The sequence below is a fragment of the Protopterus annectens genome, chromosome 3.part0 (genome assembly GCF_019279795.1).
Source record: "Protopterus annectens isolate FY-2018-M chromosome 3.part0, PAN1.0, whole genome shotgun sequence".
In the NCBI taxonomy this organism is placed as follows: Eukaryota; Metazoa; Chordata; order Ceratodontiformes; family Protopteridae; genus Protopterus; species Protopterus annectens.
In genome coordinates this window covers 174,957,428-174,981,036 of record NC_056731.1, presented here as the reverse complement: position 1 = coordinate 174,981,036, position 23,609 = coordinate 174,957,428, and the positions used below count along the sequence as shown (strand labels likewise).

The window sequence follows — 23,609 nt, the reverse complement described above, 5'->3', positions numbered from 1 at the left end:
TGGATTTGACTGTTTTTATTTTGAGGGGGGCAAGTTTGTTTAGGAACACCTAGGAAGGTTTTATTGAATTCAGAGATGACAACATATATGGGGGATCTTTAGTGACTCCCAGTTAAGGGGATCTAGTGTATTAATAAATATTCTTCATAAAAATTAGTACGTTTTCTTACCAGACTATAATGATGCATTTTGGGCTGTTGGTTTGGTACCTTGCCTGGCAGGGCAATTTCTTCATATTAGGTTTCCTGATGTAGCGTTATGATCCCTTAGGATGTCTGACAGAGTTCTGTGGAATGGTATTTTGTTTGGAGAGGATGTTAAGATCCAGTCAGGGGTTAATTGTCTGGTTGAGGCTTTGTTATATCTGGCCAATGAGGTTATAAATTGAGTGAACTTGTACACATGTATATTAATTGTTGGATTTTCAGATTGTATGGCTTGCCAGTCTGTATTAACATCATCCAGTATTATGGTTTCATGAGGAAGTTTTGAGGAGAACCAACAGAGAATAACTTCTGGTGTTTTAGCATTGTTACCTAGAGGTATGTATACACCCAATATTACAATTGTTTTGTGAGTGCTTAGTTTTAGCATGGTTAGTAGGATTTCCAAGTCAGAGAAGGTTGGCAGGATGTGGGGGAAAAGGAAGATGTCTAGAAAATAGTGACACTGCCAGCATTTTTGTAAGCTCTGTCTAATCTGATAATATTATAGCCTGGCAGGGCAACTTCTTCATATTTTGTTTCACAGTGGAGCTAGGTTTCTGTGGCAACTAAGATGTCTGAAGTGTGTAGTGCTATCCATGCAGGCACTTCAGGGAGTTTGCTATAAATACTTTGTAAGTTGGTATGGTAAGTATGAAGGCCATGGCGGGGCTGTGGTTGAGGTTGTAGTGATAAAGGAGCTGATGAGGATATGCTGTCTGGTACCTGAATATTCTGAGTTGGGCCTCGGTTTAGGTGTATGATACCAATAAGTTTTATGGATATGAAAGTATTATGATAATGGGTAGCTTGATTTTAGGTTTAATACCCAGTTTATGAGTAAATGGTTGCTGCTTTGGATAATTGTTCTTGAACAGTAGGATATATGAGTGCTGATGTAGGTTAGGGTGTGATTGGGAGATGAAGTTCAGAAGTATTTTTCTTGGAGGTCACTGAGTTTTGTTGCAGTTGTGAGGGTAATGGATATTAGGATGTTAAGTATGTGAGTAGGAGAAGTACTAGTCTGGAGAATTATAAGGGAAACGCATTTCTGATTTAAGAAATGGAGGAGTTTGAATGGCAAAGGATAAGAATCTAGTTAAGAAAGGAAGTAGGGAGGATTTATTTGGGAAAAGTAGAAGCTGAAATGTAGAGCAATAAACTGTGTTTAGTTTGTTAGGCTCATGGGTAATTTTGAGATGTGTGGTTGTATAGCAGTATAGGTGTGGGGAATATTGATGTGAGGAAGCATTTATGTGGTGAGGGGTCAGTTTGTCATTTATTTTTAAATTTACACTTTAAGCACTAAAAAAATTAGCACATTTTGTACATCTTTAAGGCTGTCAGCAGCATCACAAACATCTGTCAACATTCCATAGTGCTCACGTGAAAGCTGTATGAGTTGTCGTTTGGTTCCACATTATAAAAATGCAGTAATCTCTGTGATTAATAGTATAACCTGCTTATTTCATTTTAACTTTGCTTTGAACATTCATGTGTGTTCCAAAGCAGTATGATCCTATAACATGGTGTAATATAAAATAGCTGTGAATAAGTGCAACACAATAATTTCCTATTGTATATCCATTTTAATGTGTTTTGCTAGAACCCTTTGGATGATACGTGTATGATGTACTAAAACGTACATGACGTTATCTCTGTTAGTGTCTGGTTAAATCTTCTTGGTGAATGGATGACAGAATTAATAAACTAAAAAAAGTTTAAGTATGATACAAAGGCACTGAAACACAGACGTGATGTAATACCTTTTATTGGACCAACATCCGTTTGCAATTACTTGGCCCTTTGAGCTAGCATAAGCCCTTCTTCAAGAGTTAAGTTACAGCTATTAAATAGCTACTCCTGCCTAAAAAAGGGCATACATCATTTATTTCTAACTGGATAAAGAAAAGAAAACTTGAAAAATGCTACTGTAGAAAACATGTGAAGCTCAGACAACTTGTGTGTGTGTGTGTGTGTGTGTGTGTGTGTGTGTGTGTGTGTGTGTGTGTGTGTGTGTGTGTGTGTGTGTGTGTGTGTGCATCCGTGTGTGTGTCTGTGCATCCGTGTGTGTGTGTGTGTAAAAGAGAGACTGAAACTGTGGAAGAATGGGCCGTGCCCTGCTATAAAAACACTATGAGAGACTGTTCTGACATTTAATTAGACAATACTTCATGATACAAGAGATGTGTGTGGAGATTAGTTAAATCCAAGGAAGGAATACAAGATATTATAATGTGTAAGCTGTAAGTTTGTCTAAACAAGCAATCTTTCTGAGATAGATGTTTCGGTTAAAAGTAATTTGAATTAGCAATAATGTGCAATTCACAATGTTGAGAAAGGCAGGAAAAACCAAGAGAATAATGTATTGGGTTAAATAGTATCAATGCTTTGTGCAGTAAATACACTACATAGATGATGGTTTAGTAACTGAAATGAAAGGAAAGAAAAGAAAACGCATTATGTCAGTCTGAGGTTCTGAAGGACAGCAGAACTGGACAAAGTTGTGTTACACTGTCAAAACTGTCTGAACAGTAAGGCCTTAATGACCATTAAGGTTTATACTTGCTACTTTTCTGACTAGAATATTGCTTTATGTGAAAGTAACTACTGTCTTGTCATGAATAAAACAGAGGTGGTAAAAAATAGACCCCAGTAATCTTAACAGATGTTCTTCATATTGATCACTGTTGAAGTAGCATAAGCTATTATAGGTTAAGTCCTGCCAATTGCATAACCGCCGGCCAGCTTCCAAAACTTCAGGGCACCTTCCATTAACTCAAACATTCAGTTAGCTCAAGCTGAGCTTATTCAATGTTGGGTTTGAGTGTCAAGACCTTCAAAGCTTTCTTGCTGCCAAGGGTTTCAAGGATTGACATTCAGCTTATACTAATCCATTAAGTGCCCTTTTGGAAAAAAAAAACTTCCACTTCATTTTTTTTTTTTTGGTGCGACAGAAAACTTACTTTTTCTGTAAATGTTTTATATTTTACCTAGAAAAAGTTATTACTTTTTTTATATATATAAATTACCTATTTTATTGATTGCTGCTAAACCTCTCTAGGAATTAGGCACCTTTTTTGGCTTAACCATGGAACAACTTACCAGTGCCTTAGTAGTACCTTGTTCTAGCCACAAACAAGAAAAAGATGTTTAAGCAGCCTTTGCTACCTCACCAGGCTAATAATTTGCCTCAGCCACAGGAGGGCAACTTTGCTGTGGCAAAAGCTGGTTTCTCAAACCTCTCATTTTTTTCACTTTGGTCCCACTCATGTAGTCCCTAAAACTATAGTGGACCAGGGGTTAAATGAAAACATTCTTTTTAGTTAGCGAACCCCTGCTGGGTCGGGGAGAGCCACTCTTGTCTGTCCCGAGAGAAGAGGCTGAGAATGTGTCTCTGCTTATCCAGAAAGCTTTGCACCCATCCACAGGGAGACGATTACTAGCAATCCTGTGTCTGTTTCTTCAGGAATTCCTGTCAAAGAGAAACAGAATATTCAGAAACTCTCCCTGACACTTGACAGGAGTAATTTATTGGGATTAGTTCAGAGTTTAGAGCAGATTCTTGACTTTTCATATATGCTGATTCTGGTAAAAGAAAATGGATTCTTCTTCTTTTCCTGAAGAGATTCAAGAGTTTGACCTCAAAATGAATGTGAAGGGACAGATTTCTAACTCAGAATCTGAGGATAATGTGATTTCAGAAAGTGCCTCTGAAGGATTCTCTTTCTCTGAGACTATTTCCAGAATGAATCGGTTGTTTCAGTGGAAAAAGAATGATGGTTCTCAATTTCTCAGAATATATCAGGGTTTGTTACAACTGGAATTTCCAGAATCTATGCCTATTCCTCCTATTCTTTCTGCTTGAGGGATGCTTTTGTCACAGCCTGCAATTTCCCTGACAGCTTACTGCTCCTACCCAAAAAGTAGGTAAATTATTTAATGTTCCTCAGTCTTCTAAGTTTTTATATTGCAGCTGTAGCTTGATTAAATCCAGCTGCTGCTAAGCATTTTATTAATACTAATCTCTCTCCTCCTGACAAGAATGGGAAGGCTTTTGGTAAGTTTGGGGAAATGTCTATACTTCTGCAACTCTTGGCTTTAGAATTCTCTACCGTCAGGCTGAAATGTTGACATTTATATTGGTCAGTACTTGTGTAATGTTTTAATGTTTTTTTTTTTTCTACTTGAAACACAACATTTGCATTGTGTAACTGGTTTCTCACTTTCTCAAGTCACTGTCCATTGTTTAAAATGTGCATATGATATGATTCTGTGATGCCCTCTCCAGGCTGCTGGACACTACTACTACTAAGAGAGTATATGCTGCTGCATTTACAAAACCCCGCAGAGGATGTCAAAAATGAAATTTTGAACTCTTCCTTGGCTAGAGAACTAGTTTTGGACCTTCTGCTGCAGAGGTCATTAACAATTGTGATGAGAGAGGGAAGTTGATTTAAGGAATGTTCCAGATTTTTCATCCCTCCTTCTCCAAATCTAACAAGGGATTCTATGCTTACTCAACTAATTTCAATAAAAAACAAAATAACAGCCCCAGCAGTCTGCTGGTAAGCATACATTTCAATAGTAGTAGCCAAGTGGTTATAACGAGAAAGATGGATCCCCCTCAGAACAGAGGACAGTCTAATAAGTATGAATTACTATATGGAGGGCTTTACTTCCCTCTCCCACCTTGGCATTCCCTTAATTCATCAAGGCTACAGATGGCAATAGGAATCTGTCCCTAATTTTCTGAGGATTCCTCCTCACCTACCAGACCAAATTCTTCTTTTCACTCTTGTCCTCCAGCATTTGCTGGCTTAGGGGGTTGATAGAAGATTTCTCTTCTCTTCAGTTGAGAGACAGATTTTATTCAAGGATATTTCTGGTACCAAAGTCAAAAGTTTATTGGACACCAGTTATTTATCTTTCCATTCTGAACCTCTTTGTGTTTGTGTCCAAGTTCAAAATTATATCACTTCACAACTTGTTACTCTTTATTTTCCATCTGAGTTTCCTAGTGACCTTAGATTTAAAATATGCATGTTATCACATTCTTATAGATCCAGGTTTCAGGCATTCATTAATGGTTTGTGTGTTTGGATCACATTATTAGTTTTCTGCCCTACCCATTGGACTACCTACCCCTCCAAGGGTGTTCACAAAGTGTGTAGCTCTTGTTATAGCCTACCACACACTGCAAGGTGTTCACTTTTGTTCCTTATGTGGATGACTTGCTTAACTTTGAAGAGTCTTTTTCAAACTGTCAGGAATCTCTCACTTCAGTAAGGGATCTTCTGTACAGTCTGGGAATCCAAGAGAACATTTAAAAATCTCTGACTCCTTCTTACAAGATTGTTTTTCCGGCATGTATATTTGACACCTCAGTTCAAAGAGTTTTGCTTCCACAGGAAAAAAACAGATCGGTATTTAGTTCTATTCCTGAGGTTTTTCCACCAAGACTTTCATCCCAATAATAGAATTTTAGTTATCCTTTATTGACTAGGTTAGTTCCACTAGACTAGTAGCCTCTTTGGAGCCAGAGGTGGTATTTATACTTTTAGGTGAAATTTGGCCAGGACATCAGGGAACTTCCCCTATCCATCATTGCTGTGAGTGGGACCCATTTTGAAGGAGCACTTTCTGTTTCCATTCCAGACACAAAGGCTGCCAAGTGAAACAGGGAGGCAGATGGAGAGAGAAGGGTATGATGGACTGGTGAAAGAATTAAGGAGGAAGCAAAAAACAAGACCAGAGATTGTGTGCAGCATTCTTAGGAAATATTTGAAAGAAACCTGTTTGGAGATGAGTCAGCAAATGATGGATGTATAATTACAATCCTCTAGTCGGGGGGGGGGCATGTTGCAGGATAATTTAATTAAAGAAATGGTGGTGCAGAGTGAGCCTGAAAACAGATGTTTCCTGAGGGGACACTATGGAGAAATACAGGAGGAGGATGCACAGACCATCCTGAAGAACTGGAATGAGATGGAAAAGAAAACTTATGCAGGGAAAGTAAAAGAAGGCAAAAGTAGAATAGTAGAAAAGAAGACATCAGAAAAAGAAAAACAGAAGTACGTGGTAAGGATTCAAAGTAAAAAAATGAAGAAATGGACAGGTATGAAGTGAGGGACTATTTAATATCTCCCATTAGCTCCTTTGGGTGTAAAAGCACATGAAGTAAGAGCATTTATTTTTATTAGCCAAAACACATTGCTTTGGCCATGGTGGTGCAGCGGTTAGTGTTGTTGCCTCACAGCAAGAGGCTCTTCAGTTCGATTCTCAGCTGGAGTTCCTTCTGTGTGGAGTCTGCATGTCCTCCCTGTGGCTGAGTGAGCTTTAAAGACATGCAGGTAGGTGCGTGTGTGTGTGCCTTCCATGAAGGTTGGACTGGAAACTTAGCACCGTAAAACTCCACTGCCAATCAATCTGCAGACTGGTGATCCGCTGTGGCAACCCCTAACTGGGAAAAGCCGAAAGACATTGCTCTTTAACAGAGACATTTTGTGACATTATATTTGAGACTGTTTTATCAATGGAAAGATTTTCTTGGAGAATATGAGAAAAAGAGGACTGTAACCCATGGAATCTTTGTTTGATAAAAGCATTTAACAGGGAAACAAAAAAGAAGATTCATGTACAATTTTGAACAGAACTTTGAAAAGGACATTTGAAAGCTTTATGTAAAAAAGTACTCTACATTGCAAATGTTTATGACAAAAGAGGTTTATGGACTTGTGGCTGGGATTGCAATATTGTGTTAAAAATAGAAATAAAAAAATATACATATGCTATGCAAGGCAACTCAAAAAATGTTTTTTTGTTTGTTTTTTTTGTGGAAAAGAAAGACTTTTGATAAGTAACGGTGGCAAAATAAAATGTCATATCTGTGAGTAAATAGGACATGATGGAAAAAATGTGAATTGAAATGCAATAAATGTAACAGAATTGGAAATTTATGGATGGATTGCAGAAATTAAAATTAAGAGTAAGGACAAAGTAGAAGAAAGAAAAGAAAATGAACAAAGACAAAATTTTAAAAATAGTAGAAACCGAAGAAAAATTAGATGAGAAAAAAATAGAGGGCATAGAAGAAAGTTCTGAAATAAGTGACAAAGAAGACAAACTGGGAAAAATGAATTTTATTGCTAAAAGGGTAAATACAGGAAAAGAAAATTTAAAGGGATAAGTGCAAAAGAAAAAGAAAGGAAATGAGTGAAAAGGAATATATACATCTAAAGATCGGGGCTTGTATAATGGTTAAGCTGTTTGACTCGGACACAAGGTGCAGTGTTTTTTGGGAAGGAAATTGGTTAGGCTTAAAATGGCTTAAGAAGTCTAGTCTAGTAATTGGCTAAGAACTTCTGAAACCATGAATGTAAGGAAAAGGAAAAACTAAGATTTTAGATTGCTTTCTGTAAATGTGAATAGTATTAAGAATATAGTAAGAAGAATATGAATTTTGGAGTGGTGTAATATATGTGATGTAGATGTAATTGTATTAGAAGACACAAGATTTTTAACCAATGTAGTAAGATTGTAAACAGAGAAAATATGGGGAGGAAAGATAATCTGGAATTTGGTAAATGAGAGATGTTCCAGAATACTGTATTCTGCAGAAATACAGTAAAGATATTAGATGCAACTTTAGCAAAAATGGGAAGATTACCCATTGTAGATTTAAAATGGACAGAACAAGTATATGGAATTATAACATTATATGCTTATACTAATTGTAAAGAAAGAAAAAAAGTTAATTTAATCAAATTTTAGACTATGTGGTGATAAATATGAATATTATAATAATGAACTTTAATAGTGGTTTAAAAGGCAAGCATAAAAAGAAAGGAAATGATATAAGAAAAATGTTAGTAGAAGTTGTGTGTCAAGTTAAAACTTTGGGACACAAATTCATGGACTTACAAAAGTGGTTAGTATACAACTGAAATAGATTATTTTTTAGTACCAGAAGGTTTAGTTATAGGAGAAGAGGAGGTAGTTGAAACAGGATTTTCTGATCATCTTACAATATGGCTAGAGATAAAGTAAAACAAGGATACATAAAAATAGGCAAAGGAATAAAACAGATAAATGAGAGCATGGAATGAAGAAGGACAGAGATTAATAATGCAGTTATGGGAAGATCATATTACTATGAGAACATTTTATAAAAAAATGGTCTGAATGGTGAATGATATTTCAGGGAAAATACAAAAAATGCTTTTTTATGGTGAGAATATCATGTGAGAAAAGTAGAGAAAGAAATTTTTAAAATAACATATGATGCATTGGAAGATTTAGAACATAATGATAGAAAGTACTTTGAGAAAGAAATTCTATGGAAAAAAGCAAGAAGTAATACAAGAACTGCTATATAAGCAAAGATGTCTTTTACAAGGGAAAAAGAGACGTATCAAGTTACTTAAGCAGATTAGTAAAGGAAGACTGTAGTGTAATGTAAAACAAAAAATGTATAAAAGGAGAAATAGAGCTCAAGAAAAGATTATGAATAGTGTAGTACAATATGTGCAAGAAATGTTTAAAGAAATAAAGAAGGCAGTGAAAAAAATGGAAAGTAACACAGTTAAAAGAAACAGAAAAACAGAATAAAGAGTTGGAAAATTAGATTTCTTTAAATGATCTAGATAAAGTATTAGGACAAGTAAATATAGATTTGACTGCAGGCCAAGCTGGAGTGTAGGGTATGACCTGTATAAACATTTAAGGGATTGGCAAAATAAATATTTTTTAAAGATTTTGAATGAATGGTTAAATCAAGGTTTTATCATAAAAGAATTATGTAGTGGAATACTTAAATTCATATGGAAGAAGAAAGATAGAAGACAAAAAACTGGAGTCCAACAGTATTAAATAACAATGATTACAAGATTGTTATGAAAATAATATGAAAGAGATTTGAAACTAAAATGGAAAATATTATAGAAGGTGGCATATATAGTGAAAGGGGAAGGTTTGTCAAGAATTAATGATAGAGAAATTGTGGATGATATTATGAACAGAAAAGATGAAGTAAAAATCATGGTAATAGACCTTAATAAGGCATTTGACACAATTGGACATGAAATCTTATGGGTAATAATGAAAGAGTATAATATAAGTGAGAAAGTTAGGAAATTATGTATGTCAGCATGTAGTAATAAAGTAAAAGTCCGCAAAATGAGGAAAAGAGTGTTCAAAGTAGAAGCCAAAAACTCCAAAAGGAACACTCCAGATGAGACAGAATGCCAGAGCCAAATCCTTTAATGTAAACACAGCCAAATCACATAAAATCCAAAAAAATACACATCCACATGAACGCTCTTGAAACAACTGTGTTTTCATCCCCAGTTATACAGACTTCTTCAGACAACGACAGGACTCAGAAAACACGCACAGTATATAACCCCTTCAGTTAGGCAATCAAGTCTTAATTAGTTAATTTAAATCATGACAAAAAAAAACTAAAATAAATATCTGTAAGCAAGCACATATTGTGCAACTATAAAAAGTGACAGAATGAATAAATAAGTGTAAAATGTTATAAAATAAATGTAGTCTAAAAATGTAAATGTATTTTACTGAAGGTAAAAATATAAATGTAAAATATTACAAAACTTGTTGAGTTCTCTAAAATATAAAATGTGCCAATAGCTCTACCTTGTGGAAATTTTGAAAACTACATTGCAAAGAGATAAAAATAAAATTGAAACTATGAAACCCTAGCCCTAAATAGGTTCCTATAACTTGGCTGACCTCATTTTTAGGACTGGGGCAAGAGAAATCATGTCATTCAAACCTGGCTGTGTATTTGCTTCCAATACTAATCGCCAGTAAAGCTGTTTGTATTCCAAGTATGTTTCCCAAGACCCTCCCCTGCACTTTACAAACATACATTGACATGTCCGGGGTATAGTTTGAAGTTTTTTTATGTTGGAAGACGTATCTATTGACATAAGGGGATGGTCACTTTTATAGTTGTACAATATGTGCTTGCTTACAGATATTTATTTTAGTTTTTATCATGATTTAAATTAATTAAGACTTGATTGTTTAATTGAAGGGGTTATATATTGTGTGTGTGTTTTTGAGTCCTGTAGTTGTCTGAAGAAGTCTGTATAATTGGGGACAAAAATGCAGTTGTTTCAAGAGCATTCATGTGGATCTGTATTTTTTGGGATTTTATGTGATTTGGCTGTGTTTACATTAAAGGATTTGGCTCTGGCATTCTGTCTCATCTGGAGTGTTCCTTTTGGAATAAAGTACAAGTACCTGTAAATGAATGGTTAAACCAAGAGTTACATATAAAGAGTGGTGTAAGACAGGGATGTCCGATGAGTTGTATATGCTTTGCTTTAATTATGAATGTGATGGTATGCAAAATAAAATGAAGGAGGTGTGGTATATAAAACCTGAAGGGTTAAGAATTTCAGTTCTGTTAACATATGCAGATGACATAATAATTTCAAAAATCAAAATTTGGATAAAAGAAGTAATAATTTGCACAAATTAGTGTCTAGAGATGATAGGGATGGCTTTAAATAAAGAGAAACTTAAATGTTTAAGTGATGTAGTAAAGATCAGGGCATATGTTTTACAATTAATGACATTTCTGTGTTTGGTATAAAATTTGGAAATAAAGATGTAAGTAGAATTCAGTGGGCAAGAACAATAAAAAAATAAAACAAAGTCTTTTCTGGAGAACAAATAAATTATCATTCAGAAAAAAGGCTTATTTGATAAATTCAGTACTGATGGGAAAAATAGGCAAGTGTTTTTATGTTGCCACCACTATTTGAAAAGGAATTATTGCAGGTATTTTTTTTTTCATTTATATAGTGTTCTCGATTAAACCCAGTAAAAACAGGAGTTTTGTATGTAAATAAAAAGGAGGTTTAGGGTTAATTAACCCAGTGGTATACACTGCTTCATTAAATTTGTACAAAGTGTTAAAGTAGATAAATGAAAAAATGTGAGAGATTAGTAGTAAAACTGTATAAATATAAGTATCATAAATTTTGGGTACAGTGAAAGAGTGTATAAATGAAAAACTAAAATGTTACAGAGAAAAGGTATTTTTGTGGAAAATAAAAATTGATGATATAGAAAAATTTAGAACAGTATGGTATAAGAATGTAATGATAAAACATTGCTGTCTAAAACTATGGGGAAATCCAACAGATGAAGAAGATGAATGCTACAAAAAGAAGCAAATGGTGTCATCAGAAAGTATAATGTTAAGACTTTTTGTGGAGACTAGTAATAGATAAATTGTCAGGGAAAGGAAATATGTCATATAAAAAGAAAAGTGATGGAATATGATTACATTGTCAAGAAGAAAACTACAGAACAGGTGTTTTTGAAATGTGAGAGTAAAAAGGAATGAGGAAAACTATGTAAGGAAGATTTTTTTGAAGATATAAAAAGTGGATAAAATAAATATGGATATTATAAGAATAGAAGTAAAGAATATGCTAAAAGAATATATAAAATGTGTTTTGTTATATGGAATGAAAGAATACATTAAATTATGCTTTACATTGTTGTTAAAATCCATTTAACATTAAGTAAAATCAGATGGGTATGGAAAAAGGAGTGGGGATGTAATAGTGATGAAAATTTAACATGATTGCAAAGGAAATTATGAATATGTGTAAACAGAGTTGTATATTTATATATTTGTACTGGTGTAAGTATTTTAAATATGTAAATATTTTGTAAGTAAGATTTTTTTTTTTAAATAAAGGACTCCCATTCTTTTTGATAGGTGCCATGGGATTTATTATACCCACCTGTGCTACCACCAATTCAAGCAGATTGGGCCTTGGTTCAATGTCCTATCCTATCTGAAGGACAACAAACTCAGAAGTGCGGCACCCCCTTATGATATCTCTTGCAAGACTCCACATGAGAAAGCATTAGTATCGCTTCACTTTTAAATTCCATTTTTTAAGTTTATAAAAAGGGAGATTATGTGATGGAGACACCAAATTTCTCAGAATCCAGGTCTCCCATTCTCACCTCCTGCTCCAACACAGTCACACTCAATACCTCGGGCATTGCTTGCAGAGTTTTGTCAGTGGAAATAAAAGTGCAGAGTATTTGTAACAAAAAGACAGACCAAAGCCCATCAACATAAAAGAAATGTTAGCTTTCATAAATGCTCTCAGCTAAGTCATCTCTGGTCCCGAACCTCTGCTAGTGTTTACAGAATATGCTGTGGTGATGATGTGCATAAACAAGCAAAGATGAACCAGATCTTGCTCTCTTTCCAGTCCAGCCATGGTTGATCTATTTAATTTGATCAGTGAATGACATTGTCAAAACCCACGTGGTTGAGATCACATGAATGACAATGCAGTTCATCGATCAGTGGAAACAATCAAGACAGCACCTGCAAACAAGACAAAATCAATGTTTTTATAGAGCAGCAAGTTGCCTGCATGCCCTGTGTGGTGAACATGTCAACTAGATCTTTTTTTCCTCCTCTCTAAATAATCAATTGGCAAAACTCTGATACAGAACTCCATGCAAGAAGGCCTGGAAGACAGATGCCTTTTCTTTTCCTTGGACAGGAATGTTCCTTTATACTTTTCTATTAATATCCAGTATACTTCTGAAAGTTCAGAAGAACTCTGCAAAGAATATTGTGGTAATTCCCTTCTGATCCAGGTAACAGTGGTTCTCACTTCTGGAAATTACCATGGGCAATTGCCCCTGGAAATGACCAGGGGCAATTATCACATGCTTCCTCACAGACTGGATTTATTCACACAAGCCAGAGCTGTTTGATGCATCCAAACCCAAACAATTCCAACTGACTGCTTGGATGATAGGATTTTAAATTTTTTTAGACACATTTTTTTCTGAGGACATGCAGCAGGTATTAATTTAAGCAAAAAAAATGCTACTAGAAATCATATTGAGCAACGGAAAAGGTTTTCTAGTTGGTGCCAACAGAAGAACCAGCACCCATTCAGGGCTAGTATTTCTCTAGTCCTACATTTTTTGTGCGAGTTACTATCCTATGGTTTGTCTTATTCCTCAATCAAGGTTCATTTCTTGTTAATTTCAGCAAGTCTGCCCATGGATTCCCCTCTTTTAGTACAGTCTAATGTGAAAATGTTTTAAAAAGCCTCTGGCTAACAAAGATGAATGCAAACTAGGAGCCATAGTAGAGTCCCCAAATGATGTGGACATCCTACAGAAGAGCCTCACTGAGAAAGATGCCTGGTGTCAGAGGCATGGCCTCAAGCTCAATTCCAAAAAGTGCATTGTCATCCCCTTTGGTAAAAACTCTTTACCCATGAACGACCACATAAATGGCAGTCTACTTAATGCCAGATGTGTGATAATAGACCTTGGGACCCAGGTGGACAGTAGTTTCTCCTTTGATAATCACATCGCCACAGTAGTCAGGAAATCCTTCTATGTGGCACACCTCATCACAAAAGGGTTCTCATCCAGGAAAAAAAGAGGTCATTGTTCCCCTCTACTCGGCACTCATTAGACCCATTATATAGAGTACAATGCCCCTTTTGAAATGTACCTCACAAGACATCTGCAGCAGCTGGAAAGGCCACAGAAGTACCTCACAAAGAGGATTACTGGCCTCAAACAGATGCCCTACACTGACCCTCTCAAAAAACTCCAGATTTACTCTGTAGCATATCGCCTAGTCCAAGGAGATCTCTGCCTAACATGTAAAGCGATGTTAAACCCAGAGCTGTTGGGCATGCTACACCTAAAGAAATCCCAATCCCTCCAAGCTACATGCTCTAGGGACCTAAACCTTGTCACCACAATAAACAGGACATGCTAGAGGGATAGATTCCTGTCCCAGAGACTTCCTTTACTCTGGAACAAGCTACCCATCTATGTCAAGCAAAGTTCCTCATTAGCACTCTTCAAGAAAAATCTTGATGAGTGGATGGGAAATAGGAAATACACCCCAGGGATCACTTCAGTGGCTCTGCTCGACAGGGGCACAGGAAATTAACTTTCTTGGGTGGCGTAAGCCAGGGAACCTTGTTGGCTAGGCTTACTTAGGCCCTTGGGCCAATAGCCTAGTACCTACCTATGAACCTGTGATGATGTTGCATAAGAAGCCTCCTAGAAAACAAGTAGATCTTCCTTGAATGTTAATTTTGTGTTGAAAAACTAACTTCTGCTCCATTTGATCCAGCTCATTGGGCTGAAATGAGGCTCTTGACATGGAAAATAGTTTTGCTTATTGCTCTGACCTCTCCAGGAAGAGAATATGTGTTGCAAGCTCTTATGATGGGTTAACCATATCTCATTTTGTACAAAGATTAGGCTTCCTTAAGAACCAATCCTTCCTTTATGCCTAAAGTGGCATCTTAAGTTTACTATAAACAAAGCTACCAGTTTCCCTGTCTTCTTTCCAGAACCTAAAAGAGATGGAGAAAGGAAACTTCATTCCTTGGATGTCCACATGCAACTTTGACATTGTCTTGACAGAACAAAATCTTTCAGAAGTTCTCATCAGTTGTTCATTTCTTGTGAAATTAAGAGTAAAAAAGGACTAGTGTCAAACCAGACTATTTCCACACATCTGTCTCATGCTGTTACTTTGTTTTTCTTCCCCACAAAACTATTCCAACTAGGTCAAGGCACATTCTGCCAGAGCCTTGGCTTCATAAGTGGCTTTTTGGAAATAGTAGGATTCTAGAAGCAGCAACTTGGTCCTCAGTCCATACTTTTACAAGGGACTGTAAACTAAATTCTTTCTTTAGGTCTAAGGCTTTGCTAGGTCCTTTGTCCATGGGCAGCTGGACCCTCATCCTTCCTTCCAGTCTATCTAAGCTATGGTAACCTACCCATGCAGCTTAGACTACTGCAGCAGTGGACAATATGAAGAAGAGAGTACAGTTGTAAGTAAATGTAAATTAACAGTAGATGCCCGAATGAGCAATGTTGCAGTAACCACTTCCTCTCACCATCCCCCTTTTTTATTTTGTATGCCAGGGTGTGGGCATGCATTTTCTTTTCTTTTCTTAGAATTATCCTTCTGAGGGTGTTGGCCTCCCTCTCTCTCCTGGCATGAAAGCTCCCTCTCTCTCCTGGCATGAAAGCTCTGAAACGCTTAACACCCCCCAAACCTCAATTTTATTTAGGTCAGCTCAAACATCCTAATGGTTTAGGTGTATGGAAGGTGCCCTGAAGCTTTGGAAGCTGGTCTGCCATTGTGTCCCCATAGCAGTACATAATCTTTATAATTTAAGCTACTGCAGTGTTGACCACTCAAACATCCACTGATATGGTAAGTTTACTTACACACCTGCACTTTACTTTTAACATTCTGAGATAGCCAGCAGTTTAGAGTCTTGATAAGTTCATTATAAAAGTATGCATTACCAGAAAAAGAAGCATTTGTTGCTTTTCAGTTCACCTCATTTGTGTCCACTTTTAGTTTATCAGAGGTGAAAGTTCTGAAGTACTTTGTCTCAATAATGCCAGTATCCATGCTCAAGCCATGGACTATCAGACTGAACAAATGAATTAACTTACTCTCCATTGCTCTTCTTTCTAAAGGTGCATGGAAATATCCTTGAATAACCATCACTGATTTATCTGATACAGAAAAGTGTGTTGACACTGGTTTGTTCGTGATTTTATTTGTAACTGTGTGTCTATGGGCATTCATCCTAGTTCTGAGTAGCTGGTTTGTCCCTCCTGTGTAAACTGTCTATGTACATTTCCTGCATTTGATTAGATAAGCCACATTTTTAGACGTGCATGTAAATGAATCCTGTACTTTGAAACTTCTTTTCTGTGAAATTGCTATATGTGAAGCAGTTCAAATCATTCTCCCATTGCAATATGTCACTCATCCAGAACAAAACCATATCTAAACTAAGGTCAAGCAATCAGAGTGAGTCTATGAGGACATATTTAACACTACTAATTAAGCAATCATTTATATTCTTAGGTTCCATGGAGGAAATATTTTTGGTCTTGGCATTTTCATTAAGCAATCTAGTTAATTGAGGGGGTAAGGGATTCAGATATTTTGTGTCTTTGACTAGAAGTGTTGTGGTGAAGTTGGCATTAAATTTGCTTGTAAGGATATTGGCAGTGTTAACTGGGTGAGAATAACAGAGCCCATTATATAGTTTTATTTTTCCTAACATAGCTAAGGAAGGATTTATGATTATCTTTGGCTTCAGAGGCCAACCTATGTTAATGGGTTCCTTTTGTAGACCTTATAGTATTCTTCAGTTCTCTAAGGCAGTGTTGGTAGGATAACACAAATCATAAATTTTTATATACGAGTTACTGGCAGGATCAGTTACGAAGGCAGATTGTTCTATTTATCTTGCTTAACCTATTAGAGGGAGGACATTTCAAATGAGAGAAAAATATCCCTCACTCATGCTGATTATGTCTTTTGGACTCTGTCAAAAGCCATGTTCATTAAATGGGTCCTTGCAAAAGGAGATGTTTCCTTATCCTAAGGTACAGTTACCCAACAGAATTAATTATGGGAATGTCTTTGCACACACTAAAAACTATGGCCATTAATTGACCAGATGGTATTTTAAACAGTTTTTGAGTCAAAATATTACTCGGCCATTTCTCTCAAGTTATAATTAGGGAGACATTAGAAAGAGTTTAGTATTATACCAAATGAATAAGTAAGATCTGGGAAGTAATTTATGAAAAGTGAATGCAATCTGTAAATGTTCTTGGGTCCATACGGATTACTTTGGGATTATTTTTGATCTTCATTACTTTGAGATCCATCTTGACACACATCCTGAGTGTGTGTGTGTGTGTGTGTGTGTGTGTGTTTCTAAACTACAGGATCTTTTATGCTAAAACAAGATTTGGTAGACTCTTATTAAAGCAAGCAAATAGCAAGAAAATGGGTAAGTTTGTAACGCAGCCTTTCCCAAGAAATTTTAGTTTCCACTGCACATAAGAAATAGAGTTGGACTGAGCAAATTTAAAAAGTTACAAGGTATCTGCTTTGTAGATTAAAAATGCAAATACTGATTACTGGCAGTTAGGATTTTGATGATTTTCCTTATATTAAATTAAGGCCATCTTTAAAAAATAACATAATTGCTGCAGTTTATAAACTATTGCCAGAATCTTTTTTTCACAAAGTAGTTTGGTTTTAAATTATGTAACAAGAGTCAGTATCAGGATGTTTTACAGTAAATATGTTACTTTATCATTTTGACACTTGTGTCCATGCTGAATGAACATGAATACTCCGATAACTAGAATAAAACTGATGTGATATGAAATGATACTTTTTGGCTAATACAGATTTTCAGATCACTTTGTATTGCGCCAGAGTACCTTCCCATGGTTAACAATCACATCCTTCCGTAATATTTGCCCATCATGTCTCTTGTCTAGCATATGAAATTCATTCTATAGATAACTGATCCTCTCCACTTTTACTTGTTTCCCCTCCCCCCAGAAAATGTTACATGACATCCAGCTCTTGGGGACTAGTGACTGGTCTGTTACTTAGCATACCTCCATGGCCAACTCATGCTGTACCTTCTAGATGATTGTGTTGCAAGTGTTGCCAGTTGCAGGCAAGTTTTATAGAGACTGGAATTTTCTGGGTTTGGACAGCTGTTAGGGTAGACTTTGTGAAATGAACCAATAGACCACAACTTTAGAGGAAAATGGAGACTTGAGGGAAGAAGGTATTCTATTATAGTGTTTATCCTAAAGGAGTACCTTAACTTAATGAGTCATTTGCTTGGAAACTAAAGACAGATAACATAGATGGGTCTGGAGTTAGTTTTAGATCCTGTGTTCTTTGAAGGTTATTAGGGACATCCTGAAAAGCAGGAATCTCCAGAGCGCAAAGGAATGTGTCAGATGTTGTTTGAGGGCCTAGGAGACACTGGGGTGAGTAACTAAAGTAGTCTGTTAGGAAATAGCTGTTTTACAGAATATTGAGGGATTTGAAATATCATGAAGTAAATGATCAGCTGGGTCACCACAGATAGCATAGTGGAAGAAAGAGTTTTAGATATTAGTGGTACCCCCTTAACAGCTACATTTTGATTTAGCACAGTCATTCATGAATCATGGAGTTTAGTAGCATGTTCTGTGGTGTGGTATTATATTTAGAGTACTCCCTTATTTGCATATTTGTAGCCTCATTCTGTGTATACTGCCACATTTGGAATTATACTGGGTATGTTGGGGAAAGACTGGTACATAATAACACATTCCAGTGTGTTGAACAGGGATGTTCTATAGCACTGTTTTTCATATTTTTATGAAATATGTTTTACTTCACCTTTGAATTCTGTGCTTTAGAAAGTAAAATAAATAAACTGAAGAAAACCTCTCAAATAAAATTGCCTATTCTGATCTTCTTGAAGTTATAGTTGCAGTTTGGTTAATGAGTGTATAAAGTACATTAAATATTCGGAGAGAGGCTTGTTTACTGTAAAATGATGTAAAGTGTAATGTTACATTTACTTTTTCTTCCTCTCCTCTAGATTGCATGTCATATACGAACTATTCTAGAACTGTGAACTTTGAGCCTTCGAATTTGCCTCAGCTCAACAGAACATTTATTTGGAGACTGAAGGCTGCCACACGGATTGGGCTGGATTTCACCTTTAATGCCATGCTAAAGCAGCTTGCACCCAATGAAACCTGCCCTGGGAATGTCCCTTATAACATACGCAGCCTAAATTCCAAGACTGTGAATATCGGGACATTTTGTACAGGTGGTTCAGTGTCAAGAGTAAGAATCCAAGGAGGAGCAGAACTGACCATGGAAGTGCCCCATTACATTGCCCTAGACACACCTGGCTTCAGTGTAACAAGTGGGATGAGTATACGAAGTAAGTAGGCAATCAACGTATACAGCTGCTTTAACCAGGTTAGAATAAAGCGTGTTTCATTTCAGTGTCAGACAGAAAGACTGTGTGTCTGGGGGTATCAGTATCCGTCCTGGGAGTGGCTGCTAACCTTTAAAGTAAAAATAAAATGTAAAATAACACGTAAAAATAACTATTTATTTAATGTTTTTATTATCAGCTAAGATGAATTACAAGTGTACAACAATGCCAGTCATTGCCACATCACTAGTTTATTAAAACACACTCAGTTGCTGTTTTTAATGCAGCAGTGAAAATCGAGAGACAGGTCAGTATTTAATAAAATATCATGTTTTAAAAGGATTTTTGTTCAAATTTACAAGTCTGTTGCATGAGAGATTGAAATACTGCAATAGAACACTGTAAACACGATTTCCTAAGTCAAAGATGACAGTACAGAAATACTTTCATATTATTTCATAAAGTCTGTAAAAATAACTAAACTTTTTTTTAATAAAAGAGGCTATTGAAGGATTCCTAGATTCCCTCCCCTATATACACACACACACACACACACACACACACACACACACACACACACACACACACACACATTTTGATTTTTGTGCCTGTTCAAAGGAATGCGACATCAGTGAGAACAGGCAATATAAGACTTCCTGTTTTGTCGATCTTCCTGTTTTTCTAATATGTTGATTGAAATTCATTGTCTTTTTACAGATTTCTCTTTGTTTCATTTGGAATGATAGGAGGTGCTGGCAGCCATGCTAGCAGAATTAGGGCAGTGGATGTGTAACATGTGCCTGCACAACTAGCTGGAATTTTATAAATAATTATATGCCATTTGTATGCCAAAGATTTGTACGGATGATAGTGCCGAAATGCATTTGTGAGGTTTGCTTGTGTTAAAATGTATCAACAGTGCACCCTACTGGAAGGAAAAGAAATGTACATGTATTATTGTAGCTGAATTAAATGTATACATTGTAACAGCATATACCGGAAGTGAAGAGGTTAATCTTAATACACCTGACTTTTCAAAATATTCTTAAATTAAATTAGAAAGATGTTATTCCACAGTTTTAAATGAAGCCAGAGACATTCTATGCTAGAGAAATATTTGTTGGCATCTGTAGGAAGAGCGAAATGGTTTTGTTTTACGACTTCCAGCAGCTGCACCACATCTGAGCAAAGTTCTATCTGTGTATGGTAGCACATAGGTGCTAAAACTGTGGTAGTTTCTAGTGATGGGGGATAGTGTGAGAAACTGAGTCAGGTGACCAGTTTGTGTGATGTCATTCTGTACAGAAATAATGTTTTAATATTAGAGGAGACTGAAGTCTCAGCAGCATTCTGTATTCTGTCTTGCCATCCTCTATTCAGTAAGTAGGAACAGTAATTCTTTAAGTCAATCAGGAATATATAGTAAAATTAATTAAATACTGTTTTTCTATAACTGTGAAACTTTCCATCGGTATTATTTTTAATATTCCCTGTGTGTGAAACTCTGGTGTTTACTGTAAATAGATATTTAGTATTTTCGTGTTATTTTATTATTTATTATTTAATATATTTAAATTTCTCATTATGACTGGTCCTTTTCAGAAAATATTTAAGCTTTGAGAGTATTTGCATATATTTATTTGGTGACAACTCTGGCAACTCCTGAAGCCTTGCAGTTTTGTCAGCATTACCATTTGTATAAATATTAACTTGTACACAGTATAATTTAGTATCCTTGTAAGAGCCTTAAAGTAGCTGGCAGTTTTTCTGGTGGTAGTGATAGCTACCTTATAGTCTGGGTAGAAGGGAGCATAGCATGTGAATGAATCTGTGCCAGTCTTTCCCAAGGTGTGTGTGTGTGTGTGTGTGTGTGTGTGTGTGTGTGTGTGTGTGTGTGTGTGTGTATGTGTGTAAATCAAATCTCAAAGTGTGCGTGTGTCAGCTGCTTGGAGCAGGCACACAAAGCACTGATTTCACAGAGAGGGTCTGTCAGGTTTTGCTTGGAACCCCAGCTAAGGACTCAATTCTAAGCTGTGCCAGTGTGGAGTCTTATAGGAGGTCTGGACAGATATAGAGAGGAACCAGCCTCCTGGACTGTGTGTGTTCCTTGGGTGCTGTTAAGGGAAATTGTGCTTGATGCAGTGGGGTTGCATCTGGAAATACTGAGTGTATCCATTTTTATTCCAAGTGAACATTCCTTCCCAGTGTCAGTGGTGATAATTCAAGCTCTTTGATTACTGGCCCAGAGTGAGGATGTCACATCATTATTAAGCATTCTTTATTTTTTACATACTTTTTGCTTTCTGTTTTTGTATGTCTGTATCAGGACCAGGTCAGCACAATAGTGTAGCAGCTGTAGTGTTGCTGCCTCACAGAACTTGGTCCTGTGGTTTGATTTACAGGTGGGTGCCTTTTGCATATCCACCCTGTGCCTGCATGGGTTTCTACCATGTGTTTCCAATTTATGTCCCATGCCTAAGACATGAAGATGGATGAACTGATGATCCTTTAAACTGACTGAAGGTAGAAGATGTGTGTCTATCTGTCAGTCTGTCTATCTTATACCAGCAATAAATCAGATATCAGAAAAATACAAAAAATGTATCAGTACTGTACAGGAATGACAAAATTATGGCTGCAGTGTTCTTTTATTTGTTGGCACTTTCTGTACTAACACAGTGATGATTTACAACTGTGAATCTGGATCTAATATAAAGACTCTAGTTCTTCATTTTCCTATTCATTTTGATGCAAACTATAACTACTTCAATATTTTTAGCATATTGTTTTTGATACATTTGGATTTAATATTATTTCACCATAAAGATTTCTCGCCTCAGTGTCACAGCCTGGGGTTCATGCAACACCATGACAAGGCTGTAGTTTAGTACTGTGTAAGTTTATAACACGTGTGACCATCTGTGATGCAAAGGCTCATCTACAGCAACCTGCAGTGGGACCACAACAAAACTGCAGACCATGGTTTGGCTGTCAAGAATATGAACACAGCTGCAGAAAATGTGACTGAAAAAGTGGAGATGTTTTGACAGTGGTATTTTCACAATATTGCTTAACAAAGGGGAATGTTGCCTTCCAAATGTACATCTCTGAATGCTTGTCATACAAGTTTATTTACAAAAGTCAGTCCAGATGTGTGCACAAGATATCATGCTTGACGCACATCAACTCTCCATCTGGTATCATTAAAGTGTTTGAATATCATGTGAAAAATCTGTGTAGTTCATCATAAAAAGCTATTTTGTGTTGAGGTTATTGTTAATGGAAATATAATCACTTATTTTGTTTAATATTTTGTACACTTAATTTAAAATGAGTACATGTCAGATGTCTTTAACAAGTATGACATTCCTTTTCCAAACTATTTTAGATAGCGCACATAACTGTCCCACTAGAGTATCACAAGTAACTAACAAGAAATCTATTTACATTACTAGCAAAGAATATGGCAAGTCTTTTTTACATAATTTTTAAAATATTCTTCTTTGGGCTTAACATTTGACAGAAATGAAGTTACTTTTTTACACTGTGCATGCTTTGCCACAAAAATGGTAAGGATTATGATCAGATCTCAAACAAATAAACTGTGTTCTTGAAATAAATGTGTCATCTTGACAGAGAAAAGCTTGAGAGGTGATCTTCTTGACATCCATTTCAAGACCGCATAATAAATTATTTTGATCAGAAGCCTGAATATAATTATTTGTACTACTTAGGGAGGTTTGGCTGTTTGTACAGCATTTGTTAAGTACACAGTGTGTGTAGCAGCTTTTAAAGCTGTTAATGTTTAAAGGTTTAATTCATCAGGGAGTTTGCCATATAGTTTTATTTGTTCTCAGAAACCTTATGTTTGTGCCCCCCACATGCAACATTACACATTTAAATCATTGTACTCATAGCTCCAAATGCTGATCTCATACATGAGAAATGGGTGTTGTGTTTAAAACTATTACACTTTTCAGTTAGTAAACCAGGATGCTTACAGACGAATGGTTTGTGAAGTAATCTGTTGGATAGAATCAGTTTGTAACCATTTTACTTTGACTGAAACTTATGGGCAGCGCAACAGTATAACTTTTAAAGCTACCATTTGCATTTAGATGCAGTTCTTTGGGAAATGCAGTCTGCTTTGTAATAGAAATGTTGCTTACTGTTATACAAGTGAGGTTCTGTATAAGAATACTGCTGTAAGAATGTTATTTTGTCTCATTCTATTGCTAATAATGAGAGCAGTGCATGTATCGTTGTGGTATTTTACATACTACGTAATATGGCCTCCTCTTGTATATCAGTTCAGGCATAATGCCTTCTCCAAATGAAATGCTGTGGGAGCAAACATTTTAAAATATTAAAATACATCATTCTTTTCTATGTACTCACACTTTTTTCTCTGGTCATATATATGTAAAAGAGTGCTGTAGTTTTTCAAACTGATAATTTATACATCATTATTTATAATAGTTTTTTTTTTACTGTTTTTGTAAGTTCAGAATAATTAACATTTGCATTAGCTCACAGTTCAGACAGGTTTCACACCTAATAT

At 36.0% G+C, this 23,609-nt stretch overlaps 1 protein-coding gene across 1 annotated transcript in view; it reads left to right on the top strand.

Moving 5' to 3' along the window:
• CDCP1 (CUB domain containing protein 1) overlaps positions 1-23,609 on the top strand; it is a 630,505-nt gene that overhangs the window by 342,648 nt on the left and 264,248 nt on the right. Inside the window, exon 3 of the mRNA XM_044065523.1 lies at positions 18,701-19,051. Within this exon, the coding sequence (XP_043921458.1) occupies positions 18,701-19,051 (351 nt within the window). The remainder of the gene's footprint in view (positions 1-18,700; positions 19,052-23,609) is intronic.